General features: G+C 46.7%; 1 protein-coding gene across 4 annotated transcripts in view; it reads left to right on the forward strand.

Moving 5' to 3' along the window:
• The first annotated feature begins 3,786 nt into the window (after positions 1-3,786).
• SYVN1 (synoviolin 1) overlaps positions 3,787-19,401 on the forward strand; it is a 30,325-nt gene continuing 14,710 nt past the window's right edge. For 3 of the 4 annotated variants that reach the window (XM_035098202.2, XM_035098204.2, XM_060269669.1), the window contains exons 1-6: positions 3,787-3,887; positions 10,970-11,125; positions 13,400-13,492; positions 14,577-14,729; positions 16,147-16,195; positions 17,994-18,097. In XM_035098202.2, coding sequence (XP_034954093.1) covers positions 10,994-11,125; positions 13,400-13,492; positions 14,577-14,729; positions 16,147-16,195; positions 17,994-18,097 — 531 coding nt within the window. In that variant the 5' untranslated portion in view covers positions 3,787-3,887; positions 10,970-10,993. The remainder of the gene's footprint in view (positions 3,888-10,969; positions 11,126-13,399; positions 13,493-14,576; positions 14,730-16,146; positions 16,196-17,993; positions 18,098-19,401) is intronic. The other variant, XM_060269668.1, reaches the window with a different exon arrangement.

The raw sequence follows: 19,401 nt of genomic DNA on the forward strand, positions 1-19,401 counted from the left end.
ACAAGACCTAACGATAAAAAAACAGGAAGCATACATTGGTGCTGAAGAAAATGAGAGAGCCCCAATTTCTGATGGGTCAAGTACAGTGTATTAGTACATGTAACCTACTGATCTGAAACACAGTAAAGAAGCACTTCATTCTTGTAAGCTCTGAATCAGCCACAAATTTAAGTAATGGGCTTAAAATTTAAAAAGGTGCACCACCCAAAATTAAATGGGTGGCAAAGTCTATTAGTAGGGAAGCAAGGATTTTGCTGAACTCTTTAAAATATAAATGTATTGTGATTAAAAACTGGGGGAATCAAAGGAATAGTAAATAGTTCAGAGCAATACACGCACTGTACACAAACACATATATCTAACACTTCCAAATGTTAAAAAATTCAAGCAGACTCTAGTCTGCAAACCATTAAAAATGGTTAGGCCTTCAAGATACCACAAGCCTATCTGTTTTTGCAGCAAGAGACTAACACAGCTTCCTTTGGGAATACATCATCCTGCTACACACAATTATATTACACATTTCCAACTGCAGATTGGGGTAAGGAGGAGCAGCTCCTTCGCTACCTCCATTTTCCTCTCCCCACCCAAATCCTTCCTTTAGCTTAACCTCCTGCCCAAAGACAAAATGCCAAGAAATTAAAACTTTTGCTCTCTATTTTGTGGACCTTTTAAGTTTGTCTCCAATTAAAAACAAACCAAAAATATCGCCTTTGTAGTGGATTTCCTCCCCACTCCAATTAAACCAACAAGATTTTGCGGCTTATTTTACAAACAACCCTGTAAGGAAGCTCGCTTGAGGGGGTTGGGGTGGCATGTGCCCTGGGGGGGGGGGCTAAAATGCCAAAAAGAGGAGGAAAGATCAACTTCTCTTCTGGGGAACTCAAGGGCGAGTTGACTTTGAGGGAAACACACCAAAGAAAAAGAAAGTGGAGACACCCCCCTTCTCTCCAAAAGGCCCCTTCCCTCAAAACACATTTTCCCGCCTTTTTCTCTGCCTCGCCTCCCTTCCCCCCACCCTTGCACCTGAACAGAGCAAACCACCCAGCTCGCAAAAAGCCACAGGTGGGCGGAGCACCACGCTAAACGCCGTTTCACCTCACCCCACAGCCCGCGCGAGGCTTTTTTTTTATAGGCTCCGCCGGGAATCCTTCTAACCCAATCGCCGCCCGCGGGACGGACGGAGGGTGGAACCAAGGCTATTGAGCATCCAGTCCCCTCGTGCCCTTTCGCGAAGCTGTCCGTCAAAGGTTCGAGCCTCTTTGACGGGCAGTAAATCACTTTGCGAGGGTTCTGTGCGCTCGGGGGCGCGCTTATTGGGGGGGGGAGGGTTGCGAGCCGGATGGAACGCGGCAGGGTTTACTTCTGAGTAAACAGGCATAAATAAATACGGCTGCGATCTTCCGCACGCTTGCCTGGGCTTTGGCCCCACTGAGATCAAACGCCTGCCGCATGCTTCTACATTGCCCTGCAGGACTGCGCTGCGTAACTTTCTAGTAGCACACGTGGTGGCGAACCCTTCCTAGAAATCACTGGGGGCTGCGGCTAATAATGGAGCTGCACTCCCACGTTTTGGTTTTTTAATTAACAAAATTAAAATAAACATATATACCTTTAAAAACATTTGAAAATGTGCATTTTGTAGTGTGTGTGTTCAAATGGTTTCCTAACAGTTATATGTTTTTACACACACACACACACACACACACACACAAAAACAACAACACACTACAGACAATATATATATTGCTCAAGAGAGTAAACATGCATTGACTCAGCTACATTGGTAAAGATAAAGCGCTTTATCTGCCTTATAACACTGTGACACCAGATGGCGATGTGGAGTCCCGTCTTTTCCCCGTAGGAAGCTTATAACGCATTTAACTGAATCGCTTCTTTGATGTGTTACGGTACCTACACAGCTGTAGATTTGTTAAGAAAGCGTTTTACAGTACTGTACAGTACAGTAAATGTGTTTTATATGCATTGTAACACACGGTGACACCAAGATGGCGCTGTGGAGTTCCGTGTTTGCCAACGCGGTTTTCTCAAATAAAGTTTTTTCTTCGCTGGGTCTAGATCCAGCCATGGTTTCCAATGCTGCGCCAACACAACAAACCTGTGAGGTAGGCTGGGCAGAGCGTGGCTGACTCAAGCCCCCTCCGTCCATTTTATAAAGCAACCCTGTGGAGATAGGTAAGAAGAGAGCGACTGGCTCAAGGGCCTCTCAATTTTATTGTCTGAAAACTTTCTAAAGTAGACTAAGCAGAGATCAGCTGCCCTCCTTGCACGCCATGGAACTGCAGAGATCGGAGGGGACCACCAGCAACTGAGCTATCGCAGGCATGCCCACATTATCCTCGCAGCAAACCTCATTCCCTTTAGGTAAGCGCCCCAGATCCCCCGGAATCTCGCACTGCTCGGAGGTTGGGGTGGCTTGCGAGTTGCAACAATATTCGCAGACAGACCACCTTCTGAAATACACAGGTTATTTTCAATTACAGGTAGGTCTTGGAGAGACCCCTGCCTCAAACTTTGGGGAGCCACTGCCTGTCAGTGTAAACCAGGGGTCCCCAAGCTAAGGCCCGGGGGCCGGATGCCGCCCAATTGCCTTCTAAATTCGGCCCGCGGACGGTCCAGGAATCAGCATGTTTTTACATGTGTAGAATGTGTCCTTTTATTTAAAATGCATCTCTGGGTTATTTGTGGGGCATAGGAATTCGTTCATATATTTTTTTCCAAAATATAGTCCAGCCCACCACATGGTCTGAGGGACAGTGGACTGGCCCCCTGCTGAAAAGGTTTGCTGACCCCTGGTGTAAACAGTACTGTGCCAGATGGGCCAATGGCCTAATTCACTAGATTATTCTACATGATCATTGATTGATGGGATCGTTGTACTAATCGCAAAAAGTAGCCTGATTAAAAATTGACAGAAAATTGCTCCGGAAAGTGCAGGATAGCAACCACTAGCTGGCAAAATTGTAGAGTTTTGAACATATCAGATATTGGGCATAGTCTCCTGTGCATATCAGATAACAGCTGGTCTGGAAACTGCCACTCTCAGCCTAACCTACCTCACGGGACTGTTGTGAGGGTCAAACAGGGTGGAAAAGTATCACATATATTGCCTTGAGCTCCTTGGTAGAGGAGGGATATTTGTGTAATGAAATGCACTAGTTGCAACCTCCTAAAAATGGAGGATCAAAATCAATGAGGACTAGAGTCCATGTGTTACATTTGTGGCAGAGATTTTACTTGATTACCAACCCACTCAAAATCATTCATTTTCTCTAATGTTCACACAATAAGCTTATGTAGGAGCAGCCTGAGGCAGAAGAGTTAAAGCGACGTGGCTAAGGTATGATTTGAACTCATGACTTAAGTTCTAAATACCCCCCCCCCAGACTTTTTCTTAGACCGCCCTCCCGCTTAGCAACGGCGGTTCCAACCCAATTGGCCCCGCTGGGAACATTTATTTGATTGGAGGAGACTCCAGACTTTGGACCAATCACCGGGAGCCACGGGACTCTCTTTCGCCTGTCCGGTGCTGGAGGACAACACCGAGCGGATCTGTTTGGATTGTACCATGTGAAGACTGGAAGGGGGGAGACTGCGAGGAATTAAAGGACTACCCTCTTCGATATGAAGCTCTCTCGAAATACAAGTTTTAATCACTCGACGAGAATGACTCTACGACTCTCCGGTCGGGAGGCTGTGAAACAGAGCGGGGTCGGAGAGAAAGTAGATGGCTGAGGAAAGCGTTTGGTAGGTCCCGAGCGGAAGTGAGGTATCAGCTGAGCGTCGGGGCTTCCGGTTAGGCAGAGAAGAGAGGAGTTGGTGCTGGTTGAGGTGGGCGCAGAGGCTTCCGGGGCTGCCGGGTTTAGGTGAGTCGTTAGGGTAGAGGGAGACGGTCGCGGGTGGCTGTCAATAGAGAGTGGAGGGACGTGGGCCTAGGCCCAGATAGGGCTGGGAAGCAGCTGTCATGGTTCTCGGACGCAGGTGAGGCCTTCCCCCTCCCCTCCAGCCCTGGCACCAGCTTCCAGGTGAAGCTACGTGGAAAGGCTGCAGTTCAACAGCCTAAACCAGGAACGGGGAGATCTGGCCCTGCTGACGTGGCTGGACTCCTGCAGCTGCCACCATCTCTGGCCATTGGTCCTGCTAGCTGGGGCTGTTGGGGGTTGCAGCCCAGCAGGGTCTGAAAGGTCACAGCCCCCTCTTCCCCAATCCCTGCTGCTAAGCGTATTCCCAGCCAGTGTTAGAAACTGAGTTATGAAAGCTAGGAGCTGAATGGCACCTTAAACCTAGGTTATGGGTGCAGCAATGGAATGTCTAGGTGCACTCTTTTTTATCACAAGAATACAAAGCTGGAAATGAGTGAACTGCAGCTAAAATATTATGTTCATTTTTCACGTGCTCTGGTCCTTCCCCTGCCCGCCCACCCCTAATATTCTTAAGAGAGTCTCTTCTCCAGTCTTCAGAGAATAGCAGTAAGTGGGGAGGCAGAAAAAGTTCCTCCTTTCCTTCCACTCTGCAGTTTTAATCTGAAATCTTAGGCGCAGTACTGCACCCAGAGCTCGGAAATTGCTTGCGTTAATGAAATTCCCTGTCACAAAATGCACCTAGAACAATGCGAGTTTCGAACACTGTTCCCAGTATGTGGGAGGACCCCTGATTCATTCCTCTGCCTGAAACCTTGGAGAGCTGCTGCAAAATCCAGACATTACTGAGCTAGATAGTTAGACAGAAGGGCTTGATAAACAGGCAGCTTCCTGGATACTTCAAGGGGGTGGGCAAGTTAAGGGACACATATAGTAGACAGTTTAAACTTATTGTGGGTGTGGCTTGTTAACTACGTAGTCAAGATGTATTGTACACGTGTACTGCCGTATGTGTTGAGGAGAAGTAAGTCATGGTGGATTGAATTTGCCTGCTACTGTTTGTTGCAGGTTTCCATTGTAAAACAACAAAGTTCTGTGGTTTATCTTTTCTGCCACCCTCCCCACTGGGTGTGCCCTCTTCCAAGATACTGCATCCTACCCAAACAGACGTTTAGTTGTTTTGGTTTCTTTCCAATGAAGTTTTTTGTTTTGCTGAAATACAGAATGAAATCTTGGAGTACTTCTGAGCATGCTGACAAACTTCCCTTTGGTCTCTGCAAAAACTGTAATCTGGCTCACACCAGCTTAGTTTGCTTCAAAAGTAATTGGTGTGACTTTACCTTGCTGTCATTTGCTTATGTAATTTTTAAAACCTTGTGTGTATATAAATACAGGTATAAACGGAAAATGATTTAAACTTTTTTTATACATTCAAAGTGACATACAGCATGTGTTAATACTTAATATTTATACAGTATAGGATTTTCTAGCTGTAAGCTTTACAACAAATTTATAAAGTAAGCCAGTATTAGTATGGGTACACATTGTGGCTGAGATAAAGTGTTTTTGCAAGAACCAATGAGGAGCTCATGGCAGATGTGAAATTTGAACTGAGGACATTTTGATTTGTAGCTTGGTCTCTCGGTTGATAAAGTATAGTTGTACCTTGATTGTTGAATGCCTTGTGACTCGAATGTTTTGGCTCCCAAACACCGCAAACCCGGAAGTGAGTGTTCTGGTTTGCGAACGTTCTTTGGAACTCGAACGTCCAATGCTGTTTCCACAGCTTCCAATTGAGTGCAGGAAACTCCTGCAGCCAATTGGAAGCTGCGCCTTGGTTTTCAAACTTTTTTGGAAGTCAAACGGACTTCTGGAACGGGTTCCGTTTGAGAACCAAGGTATACATCAGTTTTCAGTTGATGTACTTCATTAATCATAAAAACAGTAACAGCAGAAAGGAGAGAGGAACTGAGGCAGGACAAGCAGGAGTGGAATCTGCAGTTGTTTCTGTTTCTTGTATTTCAGTTACAGTAGAGTATGGTGACAAAGGAGTCTCCAAAGGTTTCATCGAAAAGGTGGGCTTTGAAGTGATGTTTGAAGGAAGCAAGAGAGGTGGCCACACATGGAGGTGTTCTGGGATGCAGAGAAAGAGAGAGAGAAAGGGAGAAAGAGACAAGTCATTTGAGGGAGCAAGACACCTTCTAATGACTGAGGTTGATGGATCCAGTGGAAGGACAGTTACAGTTGGGATATAAGAGCAGGCAGATTAGGTGGGTAAGGTCTTGGAGGACTTTTAAATTAAGGATGAGAAGCTTGTGTAGAATCTGCAAGTGGACAAGAAGCAAGTGGACTGTGCTTACCTGTTTAAACATTTTTGCTGCATCTATTCTGAAGAAGGTTCAAAACAGCTGATAATCATCCTAAAACAATTAAATGAGAAGGACCAGTGCAGTCCAGCTAGAAAAAGAAAGCTATCTAACATATGCACAAATGATAAACGAACACTGACCCCAAAGGCCTTCTTAAAAGATATAACAGGGGTCCCCAGACTTACTGGCGTTGGGGCCGGTTCCCACCGCGCCGATCGTGCGGCGGGCCGGAGGGCGGGGGAGCGCGTGCCTGTGCGGGCCGGCGGGCGGGGGAGTGCGCGCTCGGGCACGGTGGCGCGCTTCCAGGGTGGGAAAAGCGCCGAAAATCCGTTGTGCGCATGCGTATGGGCCTCCCCCGACCCGGAAGTGCACCAGAAATGACCTCTTCTGGGTCGGGAGAGGCCCATACGCATGCGCACAAAGGATTTTCGGCGCTTTTTCCCCGACCCGGAAGAGCGCTGCCGCGCTGCGCGCCGTAAGAGCGGGCGGCGGGCAGCGGGAGTCATGGGCCAGATTGGTAGGCCAATTGGGCCGCATCCGGCCCCCGGGCCGTAGTCTGGGGACCCCTGAGATATAGCATAGTTCTGCTCTCAGGCTTGCAATACAAAAAGGGAATAGAGAAAAAAGAGGCAAGGAAGCAAGCTCAAATTCTTAATGTTGTACAGTTCTTAATAATAACCATAATAAAGGGTAAAGGGACCCCTGACCATTAGGTCCAGTCGCAGACGACTCTGGGGTTGCGGCGCTCATCTTGCTTTACTGGCCGACGGAGCCAGCGTACAGCTTCTAGGTCATGTGGCCAGCATGACTAAGCCACTTCTGACGAACCAGAGCAGCGCACGGAAATGCCATTTACCTTCCCGCCGGAGCAGTACCTATTTATCTACTTGCACTTTGAGGTGCTTTCGAACTGCTAGGTTGGCAGGAGCAGGGACCGAATAACAGGAGCTCACCTCGTCATGGGGATTCGAACCACCAACCTTCTGATCGGCAAGCCATAGGCTCTGTGGTTTAACCCACAGCGCCACCCGCGTCCCTAATTACCATAATGTTGGAATGTAAACAGACTGTTCATAAGCTTTGGTGGGCCTCTGAGAAATAGTATGGCAACTAGACTTTTCTGGAAGTGGCTGCAATGTAAGTGGAATCACCTTGCAAGGTGGGGCCATGGCCTTCTGGGGCTTAGCTGGGATTTCCATCATGGTAAGTACATAAAGGGAGACCTGTTGATACTATCAACCCCAGAGCAAGCAGCCCTTACAGTGCAGTAAGTTCTGAAAGCATCAGGGTGGGTGGGGAGCAGTGCAGCTGGTGGAAACAGCAAGTGGAGGTGGCAGTTCCTCGCTGCAGCTAATCTCCCTCACAGCACAGTTGGAAAAGGAAAATTGGTCAAAGGAGGATTTCAATGTTAGGATTCCAAAATAGAGTAGCTTCCTGTATGGCAGCGATCTGAATGCTGGTCTGATTCAGCAGGATGAGTACATATTGGGGTGATCATTATATAGTGTTTTAGGGTGCTCAAAACATTTCATGTATATTATCTTTCTGTACTCCTTACAACAACTCTGTACAGAAATTCAGCTTTTTTAAAATATAAAACACACACAACCCACACTCTTAAGGAGCTGAGACCGTAATCTTGGTCTATGTGTTCTGTGACAGGAGTGAGATTTATGCTAAGGTCTTCATAATTCATGCTTTTGGCTGTAATCCTATGCCCATGTATTTGAGAATAAGCCCCACTAAACTTGATGGGCTTTATTTCTGAGTAGACAAAAAAATCATGGAAAGTCAAGACACATACTCTGCACATATAATCAGCTTGTGGTACTAGTTGCCACAATAGGCAGTGTTGGCTTTTTAAAGTGATTAGGCAAATTCTTGAAAGGGAGCAGGCAGTGTCTGTCCATGACTTTATGTTACCTGAGTGAATGAGGATACCTTTGAGTTCTGTATGCTGAGGACAGACATGGGAGGCCTGTTGCCTTCATGCCCTGCTTGTTGGCTGGAGGCATCTGGCGAAACCACCTTGAAACCAGGGTATTGCACCAGGTGAACCCTTGGCCGGATGCAATAGGGCCCCTCTTACGTTCTTGATACATGCTTGTGTACTTCTATCGAACATCCTATTTTCTCAGCAAAGATCACTGTCTGGGCTCATTGTTTGTGTCTACTGCACACATTGAACTGTCTGTGACAGTTCCCTTTGAAAAAGAAAAAGAAAACCTCAATATTTAAGCACAGTGGGGCACAACTTCACAGAAGGAGTCACCAACCAGTTACCGATATCTGATGTTAAAGTGGGTGTGAGTCTAGCACCTGGAGGGCCACAGGTTCCTCCAGCCCTGCTTTAAATATATGGTATAAATAATCTTAAGTGGGTGGGGTTGATATGTATGTGTTGAGTTTCCTTCTTCCAAGAACCATCTTACATAGATGATTAATTCTGCTTCCAAGCTTGGTTTTCATTTCACATTGCAGCACAGTATCCTCTTTTGCCGCTGCATCTGTGATGCTTCTGTGATGTAAACACAGGTTACCGTAGCTCAGCTACCTTTGCCTCTTGCTATGATGACCCATAGAGCAAATTACCCCATTGCTACTCCTCAGTCTGTTGGAGAGTGACAAAACTTTGTCTTCAACACAGTTACCAGGTGTGTGAAATGAGAGGGAGGTATTGGTATCTCCTGAGAGAAAAACAAAAATTCCTAAGATACTGACAGACTATCCTATTAAGACTCTATATACTGATAGCTCTTGCCTTCCCTCTCTTCAGCTGAATGTTTTCCAACTGGTCAGGCCAGATGACAGGGGAAAGAATGAAGAACGTAACAGGTTTTCATTACTTTGTGAAAGGGTGTGAGGGGGAGTTCTCTAGATTTATGGCAGAAGATAGCCAGAGTGGTGTAATAGCTGGAGTTAACACCGAGCAGGGAGATGGGGTTCAAATTCTCATACAGCCATCCAGCTCACTCAGCAACCACATCTTAGCTTGACTCTTGGGGTTGTTGTGAGATTGGGGAGTGGGGTGTGCATGTGCTGAAAATCTAAGAAAGCAGCACATTCTGATACGAAAATAATTTTGTTTCCAAAAGGCTCATGTTCTTGAATGCGCTAAACCAATCTGCTCCTTTAGAGTTATTCTTTTCCAGATTTCTGATCTTTACTCCAGCAGCTTTTGGCGCTTGGAGCTATCGGGACAGCCACAGTTAGAGATGTGTAACTGCTGGACAACCTTTGTAGTGAGCATTTGACCTGATTTGTTTTCAGGGAGACTGGATGATGTTGGCTATTTAATGAGCATTCATCCTGCTTTGTTTACAGAGAAATTAGATGACAAGTGTTAATCCTACACTTTCCAGTGCATCCTCCTATCACTTTCCTTAATTTAAATAGTCTGATCTTTTGAGGGAAGGGAGTTTGTTTCACAGGAATTCAAATGAACTGCTGGACTCTTGTGCAGTGAGTGGGTAAAGTCCTGGTGGGTTGCGCTCTGCATCTTCACCTTTGAGCACAAAACCACGTCGGATCAATACTCTGCTTTTCCTACAGTGGGCAGCCTGGTTTACACACATTAAAAATAACTTGCAGGCTTCCAAAGTGAAATTCCATGTTGTCTGCCTTTGTGGCTTGCTGTAAATATTTCTGGATCAAGTTTGGTTGCCTGGTTATATTTCAGGCTCTGCTGCTGGAAGTATCAGTTGGACTCTTTGGCAAGTAACCTTTTAATCAGCAAATAATCTTCTCTGTAGGTAACACCAAAGCCCTTGTAACTAAGCTGCTGCATTACAGTGTATGTCATGTCAGTTTTGATCCTGCCAAATTTGTTTCAGTCCCACTTCACAACTGCCACATTTCCTGGTTAGCATAACTCAGTGCAGGCCTCACACAAGTGGAGACTACGGTATAATGGGACACAGAATTCAGCATGTCAAGCAGGGATTCTCCTGCTTGTAGTCCTCCAGGTGTTGTTGGACTGTAGCTTCCACTGCCCCTGACCATTGGCCCATGCTTGTTGGGTTTCCTCGTCCCTGATCTATTGTTATTTTTCTGTAGCAAAACCAGGCTTCCAACCCTCATGGCTTCCAAGATAGGAAGCATAATTATTAGTATTATTATTTATACCCCGCCCATCTGGGCACTTTTTGTTAAAGTCATAGAAGTTGGAGGAGGCAGTGGGGTGCAGGACTTGATTTTGGGGAGAGGAGATAGATGTTCCTGTGTTCTACGTAACAGTGGATTTGAATAGGTAGTAGAAGCAAAATCCACAAATCGCGTCCCTTTCCTTAACCCTGCTACCTTCAGGGAGGGGTTTTCCTGCTGTCAAAGTTAAGCGTTTAATTCCAGCCTTACACATTCATCCACATGTGTTCCAAGTCTGGAAAGCATTTTATAAGCCAGCTAGCCAACCCCATGCCCATATTGCTAATTGGTGACTTTTTCATATATAAAAAAGTGTTTCTGTCCAGTTGTCATGAGGCAGCTCTTGCAAGCCTTAGGTGATTGGCTACTTGCAATGCCATAGTGTAGTACGTGTCAGCAGAGGGTTTGGGCACAGTAACAGCATTTCTCATAAGGCTTCTGAGAATAGCAACATGGATGCACTGGGCCGTTACGATGCAAATTGGGTGGCTTGTCCTGTTTTGCCTTATTCACAAGCCGAGGCAAGCAATGACCCAGTCTTTTGTCTTCAACCACATTTTTTCTCCTCTTACACAGGCTGCTGGGCGCTGGGCTGGGGAGATGTTCCGAACAGCCATCATGATGGCTGCCAGCCTGGCCTTGACCTCTGCAGTGGTGGCGCACGCCTATTATCTTAAGCACCAGTTCTACCCAACGGTGGTGTATCTGACGAAGTCCAGTCCCAGCATGGCGGTGAGTCTGCCTATCCCAGTTGCTGCAGGGAGGTGGGCATAATACAGTGGTACCTTGGGTTACAGATGCTTTAGGTTACAGACTCTGCTAACCCAGAAAAAGTACATCGGGTTAAGAACTTTGCTTCAGGATGAGAACAGAAATCGGGTGACAGCGGCACGGCGACAGCGGGAGGCCCCATTAGTTAAAGTGGTATCTCAGGTTAAGAACAGTTTCAGGTTAAGAACGGACCTCCAGAACGAATTAGGTGGCTTTAAAAAGTCTTCATTTGAAAAAGGAAAGGTTCTTTGAGGAAAAGTGGAATGAATTGGATACGTTCAGCCTGAGGAGAGAAGGCAGAGAAGACATGAAAGCACACTCCAGATACCATTGCTGAGTTTAATCTTTGAAGTTTGTATGGTGGGAGGAATAATCAACCATTCAAGGATGCTTAGCCAGCATCTCTTCAAACCCTGGGCCTCTGGCATATGATCATCATGGCTTTCTGAAACCAAACTTTGGTTCATATAATATGTGAACCTGCTCCCTCTGTGCAGTGCACCAGAACCCAGAAAATTTCAAAAAGCAGTTGAGGCAGTGCACAGCAGCCTAGGGTTCTTGCGCCATGTGAATGCTGCTTTGTTTTCTGCTGCTCAATAAATGCAGGACTAGCTTGAATGGGCTTAAGCTATAAAGGGGTAGATTACAGTTGAACATTAGGAGAAACTTTGTGGTGAGGAGAGCAGTTTGATATGAGGTTTGTCCCTTTTCCATTGTGTGTAATTTTTATTTTAGATTGTAAGCTTGTGGATGTGGACTGTCAAGGGGTTCTCCTTTGCTGGACATATTCAAGCAGAGGCTAGACAGCACTTAGGACAATTGAGGATGTAGTAGGTTTTTGAACTTCTGGCATCAAACAAAGTGTTGATCCAGATGACCTCCAGATGAGGAAGAGTTCCTTCCTCAAATTCAGGGCTCTGTAGCCTGCTGCCCGAGACTCTGGAACTCCTGCTGTCCAGGATTGTCTACCTTGGGTGCTTAGGTCAGGTGCAGGGAACCCATTTGGTTCAGTAGGCCAGATCTTTCTTACCCTCTGCCCTGCCCCCTGTGACCCAGCTTTGTCCCACCCACCTGTCAGTCATTTGATGTCATAATATAGTCAGGTGGTTGCTCCCGCCCACCTGTCAAAGTTTGCTCACAGGTGTGTTTGGGGGGGTTGGGATTGGAGAGATGCTGAGCAGGATTGAACTCCTTGCTCATCAGCTGACATGTTGGGAGTTTGTTCCTGCTTTCTGATGTCACATATGACATTGGGAATGGAGAAGATGAGTGTGGTTTGGGCAAATGGCCTAGTGAACCAAATGGAGAGGCCTGGCACAAAAAATGTGACCCGAGCTAGAGGTTCTGCACCCCTGGCCTAGACTGACTCAGGTTATATGACCCAGGCTAAAGCAACACCCAGTACAGGAACTGGGAATGAGGAGGAAAGGCTGCCTTCTCTTTCTGTGGTGGTATTCTGTGGTGACTGAGTTTACAATAAAGTTTTCTAAATCCAGTTACTGCACTGTTGGCCCCATCCCAGCCCTCAGTGGAGTTTGGCAGAGTAAAATCTGCAGACTAAGCTTGTGGTGATGGAACTGTGGTATGAAAGTAACAAGGACAGTTCAAACCCTTTTACTGTTAAGTTTGCACCAAAGTAACATGTTGATTCCAGGTGTAGTTCTTCCCCTGCCAGGGTCCCCTCAAAAATGGTCTCATCAAAGCTGCCGTCTGCATTTCAAGGGAAGCCTTCAATGTAAAGCCTTATTTAGACCTACATGTGTAAGGAATAGAAGAACCTAAATAATCTGGATATAATAGAGGTATTCTGAGATCCAGGTGTAGGGCATCTGACATATAGAGCTCACAAAATATTTCTGCATCACATAGTAAAATTAACCAGTTTTGAATCCCGGGCTTGTACCCCAGATCAAATTCATGTGTCCTTTGCCAACCAGGAGCCTGGAATGCTTCCATCTGCAGTTGTAGGTTTCTTCATTGGGGTTTCCTGTTACATACATGCATAAAAGAATATTTGGTTTGGGAGATTAGGGGGAGATGCCGAGGAACCAGAAAGAGATCAAAAGATTCTCCCCCACCACGGAGCTCAGCAACACAGTCTATTCTGTTAGCTTCTGAGTGGAGGATTGTGGGCAGCAATGAATGACACATTTAAGTTTTGTCTGGCCTGCACAGGGATGTTTGCTAAAAATGATTTCCCACTCTGCCATTTTTCTCTCCCCCTTGCTATGTCAGGTGCTGTACATTCAAGCTTTTGTCCTGGTGTTCCTATTAGGCAAATTCATGGGCAAAGTGTTTTTCGGACAGCTCCGAGCAGCGGAAATGGAGGTGAGCCCTGTTGGGTGCATGGTTGTTGTGGGCCTTGTGGGAGGGCACACATTCAATGCTTAAACTAAGAGCCAGAAACTCCGCAGTCCCCTTTGCTCAATCGGCAACATCGTGTGATCACAGAGGAGAAAATAGGTTTGGCTCACAATGGGGGATCTGTATCAATCATCTCTAAAGGGTGCTGTAAGCTTGCGGGGAAGGATTTTGGCATCATTTCCTAGAGTTAAATTGTAAATAACTTGCATTTCTTTACCAGCTAATGTGTCCTGAATTCCTTTAAGTTTTGGCTGTAGTGGCACAGCAGATAGGAGGAGAGAGACGAGATGTTCAGCTACATTCAGTTACATACGAAACATTCTGAATGATAGATCTTTAATTCCTGGGCCTCTGTACATTTTGGTAGCTAGAAGGCCTAGAAACACCATTTTGTTCACATGGAGCTGGAGAATTTCAAATCTCTGCCCAAGCCCCTGACTTCCCTGCCAGCTGGCTAGATTTCTACCTGTGTTGTTTAACTCCAGGCTTGCAGGTGTCAACGTTGTCAGTAAGCCTAGCTGGGGAACCTTTCTTAGGCCGAGGGCTGCATCCCCTTATTAGCAGCCTTCTGGGTGCCACATACTAGTGGAAGGAGGGACCAAAGGTAAAAAGCCCTTTTTATAAGGGAATTTCTAGCCTGCCCATTATCATATAATCCCAGGGTGGGTTACACTAAAATAAAAACCAGTTTATGAAAGCAGATAAAATAAATGGTCAGAGAGACACAATCTCAATTCCAACAGCTGCAGCAGTGGTGGGATTTCTAACACACCACCCCCAAAATGGCAGCAGTGCTGGCTAGGAATCCAGGCAAGCAAGATATGTTATCACAATTCAAGAGCAATTTTCAGTGAGGCAAAAACACTTGAGGAGGGCATAGAGCAGGCTGGTGAAGGGAGTGACCTGGAGACAGTTGGAAGAGAGGCCCCCGGAAGGATGTTTCTGGCCCTGAGCAAGGAGGGTGCTTCTTCTGGAGACGGCTGCATTTGTGGGGGACAGATGGGCCCAGGATTAGAGAGAGCTCCTTAAATCAATCTCTCTCACACAGCATCTGCTTGAGCGGTCATGGTATGCAGTGACCGAGACCTGCCTTGCCTTCACAGTCTTCAGGGATGACTTCAGCCCCCGTTTTGTGGCCCTCTTCACTCTCCTCCTCTTCCTCAAGTGCTTCCACTGGTTGGCTGAGGACCGTGTGGACTTTGTGAGTATGATGGCCCCAGGGTTGCAACACTTGGAGGAAGGGGTAGGGTGGGCTGAAACGGTTCTTGACGCTCAGACGCATGGTGGCGGTGGGAGAAATAAAATGGTTTCCTGAACAGTTCAAGCAGCAGCCCAGTTTGGCGGTTCTTGTATGGTGGCTCAAAAGCAAGGCTGATGTGCATTCCTAGGAACACCTGGGGCTTTGATAGTTTTAGGTATATTACATTTTTACATCTCAAAGCATTTTTCGATCAAAGTAAAAATATAATAAAATCACATAAACATTATTTAAAAACAAATTAAATAGTACAATCATATCATTGGAGCTGCTCAAAATGCCTAGGAGTGGGGGTGGGGATCACATATTTGCCTTGTGCCGAAATAGTGACAAAATTGGGCACCAGGTGGGCCTCCTTGGGGAGAGCATTCCTTTAAAAATGGGGCTACTGCAAAGAAGCCCCCAGTCTTTTGTCCCCACCCTCTGGACTAGGATTTCTGAGAAGCTTCCAATGGCACCAGACGGTTGGTGAACCACTTCTCAGTTCATGCAAGGCAATGGTAGAAGCCAAAAGGCTTGCATTATCTCTGCATCGGAGAAGGAGAGGGGAAGAGAGGAGCATGTCAACTCAAGGCTTGCTGTACCTTGTTCCTGCTGGTGCATGCCACACACTAAGTCAGCCTAAGTCCAGCTGGTGCTTTTCAGGTGATTTGGACGTATGCCGACTGGGTTGATGGGAGTTGTAGTCCAAAACCTCTGGAGGTCACCAGGTCGGCAAAGCTTGTGGCATGTGACACAGTAAGGGTGAAAGGAAGAGCAGCTGTTGCAAATGTGTGACGCCTGTCAAAGTAACTCTGCACAGAGGTTTCTGAAGTTGGGCAAAATGGTGGCTCTTTCCTTCCCATCAGCCTCACACACCAACCCAGGCCAAGCTATGTTAATAGCAGGGCTATTCAAATGCAATGGATTCTTGGCACTAGAATCTCTTGTTAATAACCAGTCTTGAGCAGGGATTGGAGCGGGTGGAATTTGTAAGATTCCAACACTAGTTTTAAGTCAGGGATGGGCAACCTTCGGCTCTCCAGATGCTGTTAGTCTCAACATCTCTTACTGTTGGATATGTGAGGTGCAGTTGATGACAGGTGCAATCCCAACAAGATCTGGAGGGTACAAGTTCTCCATTTCTACTTTAAGTGCTTCCACCTTCAGACATTTCTTTTCTACAGGGATCCTTGTGATCTCTGGACATTTGCCCAGAATGCAGAACAACCATGCTCAGGGTAGAGTGTCAAGATGTGTCGGCAAAGCACATGTTCGATATAGAGCCTTACATGAGTTTTGCCAGTCAATAAAAGTTGCTGATTATCTTGGGTGATGATAAGACCACTTAATCTTGCTCTTTTCTCCCCTGTCTCTCTAGATGGAGAGGAGCCCAAACATTTCCTGGCTCTTCCATTTTCGCATTGTCTGTAAGTACCTGCCTTCCTTTCAAGGCTTTTCTCTTCCACTGCCCCACTGCTTCCAGTCCTTTCTCAATGAAGGAGGGACATACCTGCAGTTGCCCCAAATCTAGCCCATTTTCTTGCTTACAGCAAAGGTTGTTACCCACCCACCTGTGCTGAGCGCAGGTATAGGATTGGTTAACAATCCAGCTTCCTGAGGAAGAGAGAGAGGAATAAATATGCAATACTTCAGAGGAAGAATATGGCAATTATTTCCATTGTGTGTGATTTGGCTTAGTTCCAATTTCTTTGGGGATTTTGGTGGCTGCAGGATGTGGAGGTTCGATAGCTGATTTGCTGAGCTGAAACAGGAGTTCTTGCCTAAGAAAACTCCTGTTCTCATTCATGTGCTCTGCCAAGAGTTTGACGGGATGAGCATTTCCCAACTGTTAGACCCTTAGGGCTAATAGGCATAGGGTTGAGCTGCTGGCATGGGCCCTCTTCCTTAGCTGAGCCTCGGCTAAAACTTAGCCCCGGTGAAGGCTTTGCTAAAAATGCTTCACACCACTTCTGCTGGCAGAGCAGCAGCTGGTCTGCTTGTAAGGCTTTTGTGGCTTTGCGCAAGGGTGGAATAATTAGTAGGGAGGATGGCGGAAGGGGGAGCCTGAGTAAAAAGAGCTTCTCGGTCAGACACTTTGTGGCATGAAGGGTGAGGGCGGGTTGGCATTCGGCACAGCTTTAAGCACTTCCTTCTGGGGGCTCTGCAAAGGAGGCAGTTGGTTAAGGAGGACAACTGAAGATGACATTTGCATGCAGGGACTGCAGGAAATGTTATTTCATGCTGGCTTTGGATATAGATCACTTGGGTGCTCTGACACAAAGCCCTACATGGCCACTGTCTGTGGGACTTCCCATTATCTCAACCTGCTCAAGCTGAAATGCAGATGATTAAGTGGTGTTTATAAAGGCCTTAAGCAAATAAGTAAAGAACAAGGGGGCCAAGGGAGAACGCTTGAGCTGCTGGAGAAGGGCTTGGGGAACTGCAGCCTTCCAGATGTTGAGGGACTCCATCTCCCTTCAGCCACAGCCAGCATGGTCAGGGGCCAGGTGTGATGGGAATTGTAGTCCAACACTGCCTGGAAGGTCACAGGTGGTCCCCATGCCTGTGCTGGATCCTTTGGTGCACAGCTGGTTATTGCTGTGATGGGATTCCTGGAGTTCTGGGCTGACTTCTGCTGTAACTGCTCTTCTGTTGGGAATGCCTTGGCGTATTCTCTTAAGATGCTATGAAGTGTAATCCCCCTTTGGCAGGCTTTTGTAAATGTTGGAGATAAATGGCAGCAAAGTGTGAGAAGTACAGCCTGTGATGCTTCAATTAAAGCTGAGGTGCCTGCCAAAAAATGAAATAAAATGAAAGACGGTGATCATTTGCAAGCACAGTGATTGGTGCTGAAACGAGCAGGGGCTTAGCACGACTGAGTAATTCAACACCCACAGTGGGTCAGGAAACCATTTCTCTATTCAGCGTCTGATGAACCGAACTTTTTGGCAAACTACATTTCAGCTGCTTGACACCAGAGTTTCCCTTCAAAGTTTGTTTTCAAGGGTGGGCCACCATGAGGTCAATATCAGCGTGTCCTAGCAGGTTGGATGTTCTCCTACTGGCTTCTGAATATCACCATTTCAGAAAGCTTATGCCGTAGTACATTTGCTAGTCTTTTCCTTTAGGTGTCACAAGACCGTGTGGGGTTTTTGATGCAACAGGCTAATCTGGCTAGCCTTCTAGAAATGGCGAATCTCTCTTTCTCTCTCTCCCTCTTTTTAGCTCTGATGCTGCTCCTGGGCATTCTGGATTTCCTGTTTGTCAGCCATGCCTACCACAGCATCCTCACACGGGGAGCCTCCGTCCAGCTGGTCTTTGGCTTTGAGGTGAATGGAGTGCGCTTTGCATGGAAGTCATTGCTCACAGTAGCTAGCAGAGGTTTCTGGCAGCCTTTGATGACACAGACCACAGATTGCAAAGAGGAGAGCAGACCAGCAGCTGTGAATGGCCCTGGGAAGCAGGGAAGTGGAGTGGGGAGATGTAACCTTGGGTTTCAGCAATTCAGAAACTCATTTTCTCCATGCAAGTCCATGGAGAAGTTCTTGTTCAGTAGCCTAGTGTGAAGAACTAAGCTGGGATAGCTCAGTCAGTAGAGCATGAGACTCTCAATCTTAGGGTCATGGGTTCGAGCCCCACCTCGGGAAAAAGATCCCTGCATTGCAGGGGATTGGGCTAGATGACCCTTGTGGACCCTTCCAACTCTACAATTCTGTGAGTCTAAGAAGACGAAATAATCTACAGTCATGGAGATGTGTATGTTCAGGGGGAGGACGCACTTGCCTTACACCAGCTGCCACCATATACATTCTGAGCAAAGGAGTGTTTTTAGAGCTGGAGTAAAGACAGACTTAATTTAGATTAAAAACAAGAAAATGGACAGTAATTTTCATTGCTTTTAAGGAGGTAATTTCTAAACCAGTAGGGATTTAAAGTTCCAGATAGAACTGTGTCAGAGTTTGAGGGGGATCTGTGGAGGCTGGTCCATTAGTTTCCATAGGGCAGCGGCCCACGAACCTAAGCTGCCTCCCACCTGCTTGCTTTCCTGCTTACAGCCAGTCCAGGGAGTGGCCCTGCCTGTTGGATTCTTCCTCCTTAGTCCCGGGGTTGCCCTTGCAGAACTTAGGTGGGGATGAGGAGGATTGGGACAAAGCTAGAATGAGTTTCCCCAGCCTGTCAGCAGCTCTGACTCCAGCTCCTCTTGGACTCCCTGCCAGTCCCAAGGGACACCAGCCACTACTGGAGGGGATGTGTTGTAGATCCTCTTCATGCTGATACTTTGGCTGTTACCTGTTGCATTGAGTGTCTTTTATTACGCTGAAAGCACAGGAAGGTATTTGCCATCCCCGCCGCTGCCCATCCTTTCAGAGAGAATAATAGAATCATAGAACTGTAGAGTTGGAAGGGACCCCGAGGGCCATCTAGTCCAACCCCCTGCAATGCAGAAATCTCAACACGTGAAACCACACTGGACCCTGAACCACACACCAATTTGAAACCACACTGGACCCTGCTTAAATTTGCAAATGTGCTAGCAATTTTATTGCTTCACCGAAGTCTCATGGAAGGCTGTTGCTTTGTTGCTTCAAGAATGCATCCCTGTTAAACCCCTTAGCCAGAAACAAAGAACTGC

Source organism: Zootoca vivipara, chromosome 17 (assembly GCF_963506605.1).
Source record: "Zootoca vivipara chromosome 17, rZooViv1.1, whole genome shotgun sequence".
NCBI classification, from domain to species: Eukaryota; Metazoa; Chordata; class Lepidosauria; order Squamata; family Lacertidae; genus Zootoca; species Zootoca vivipara.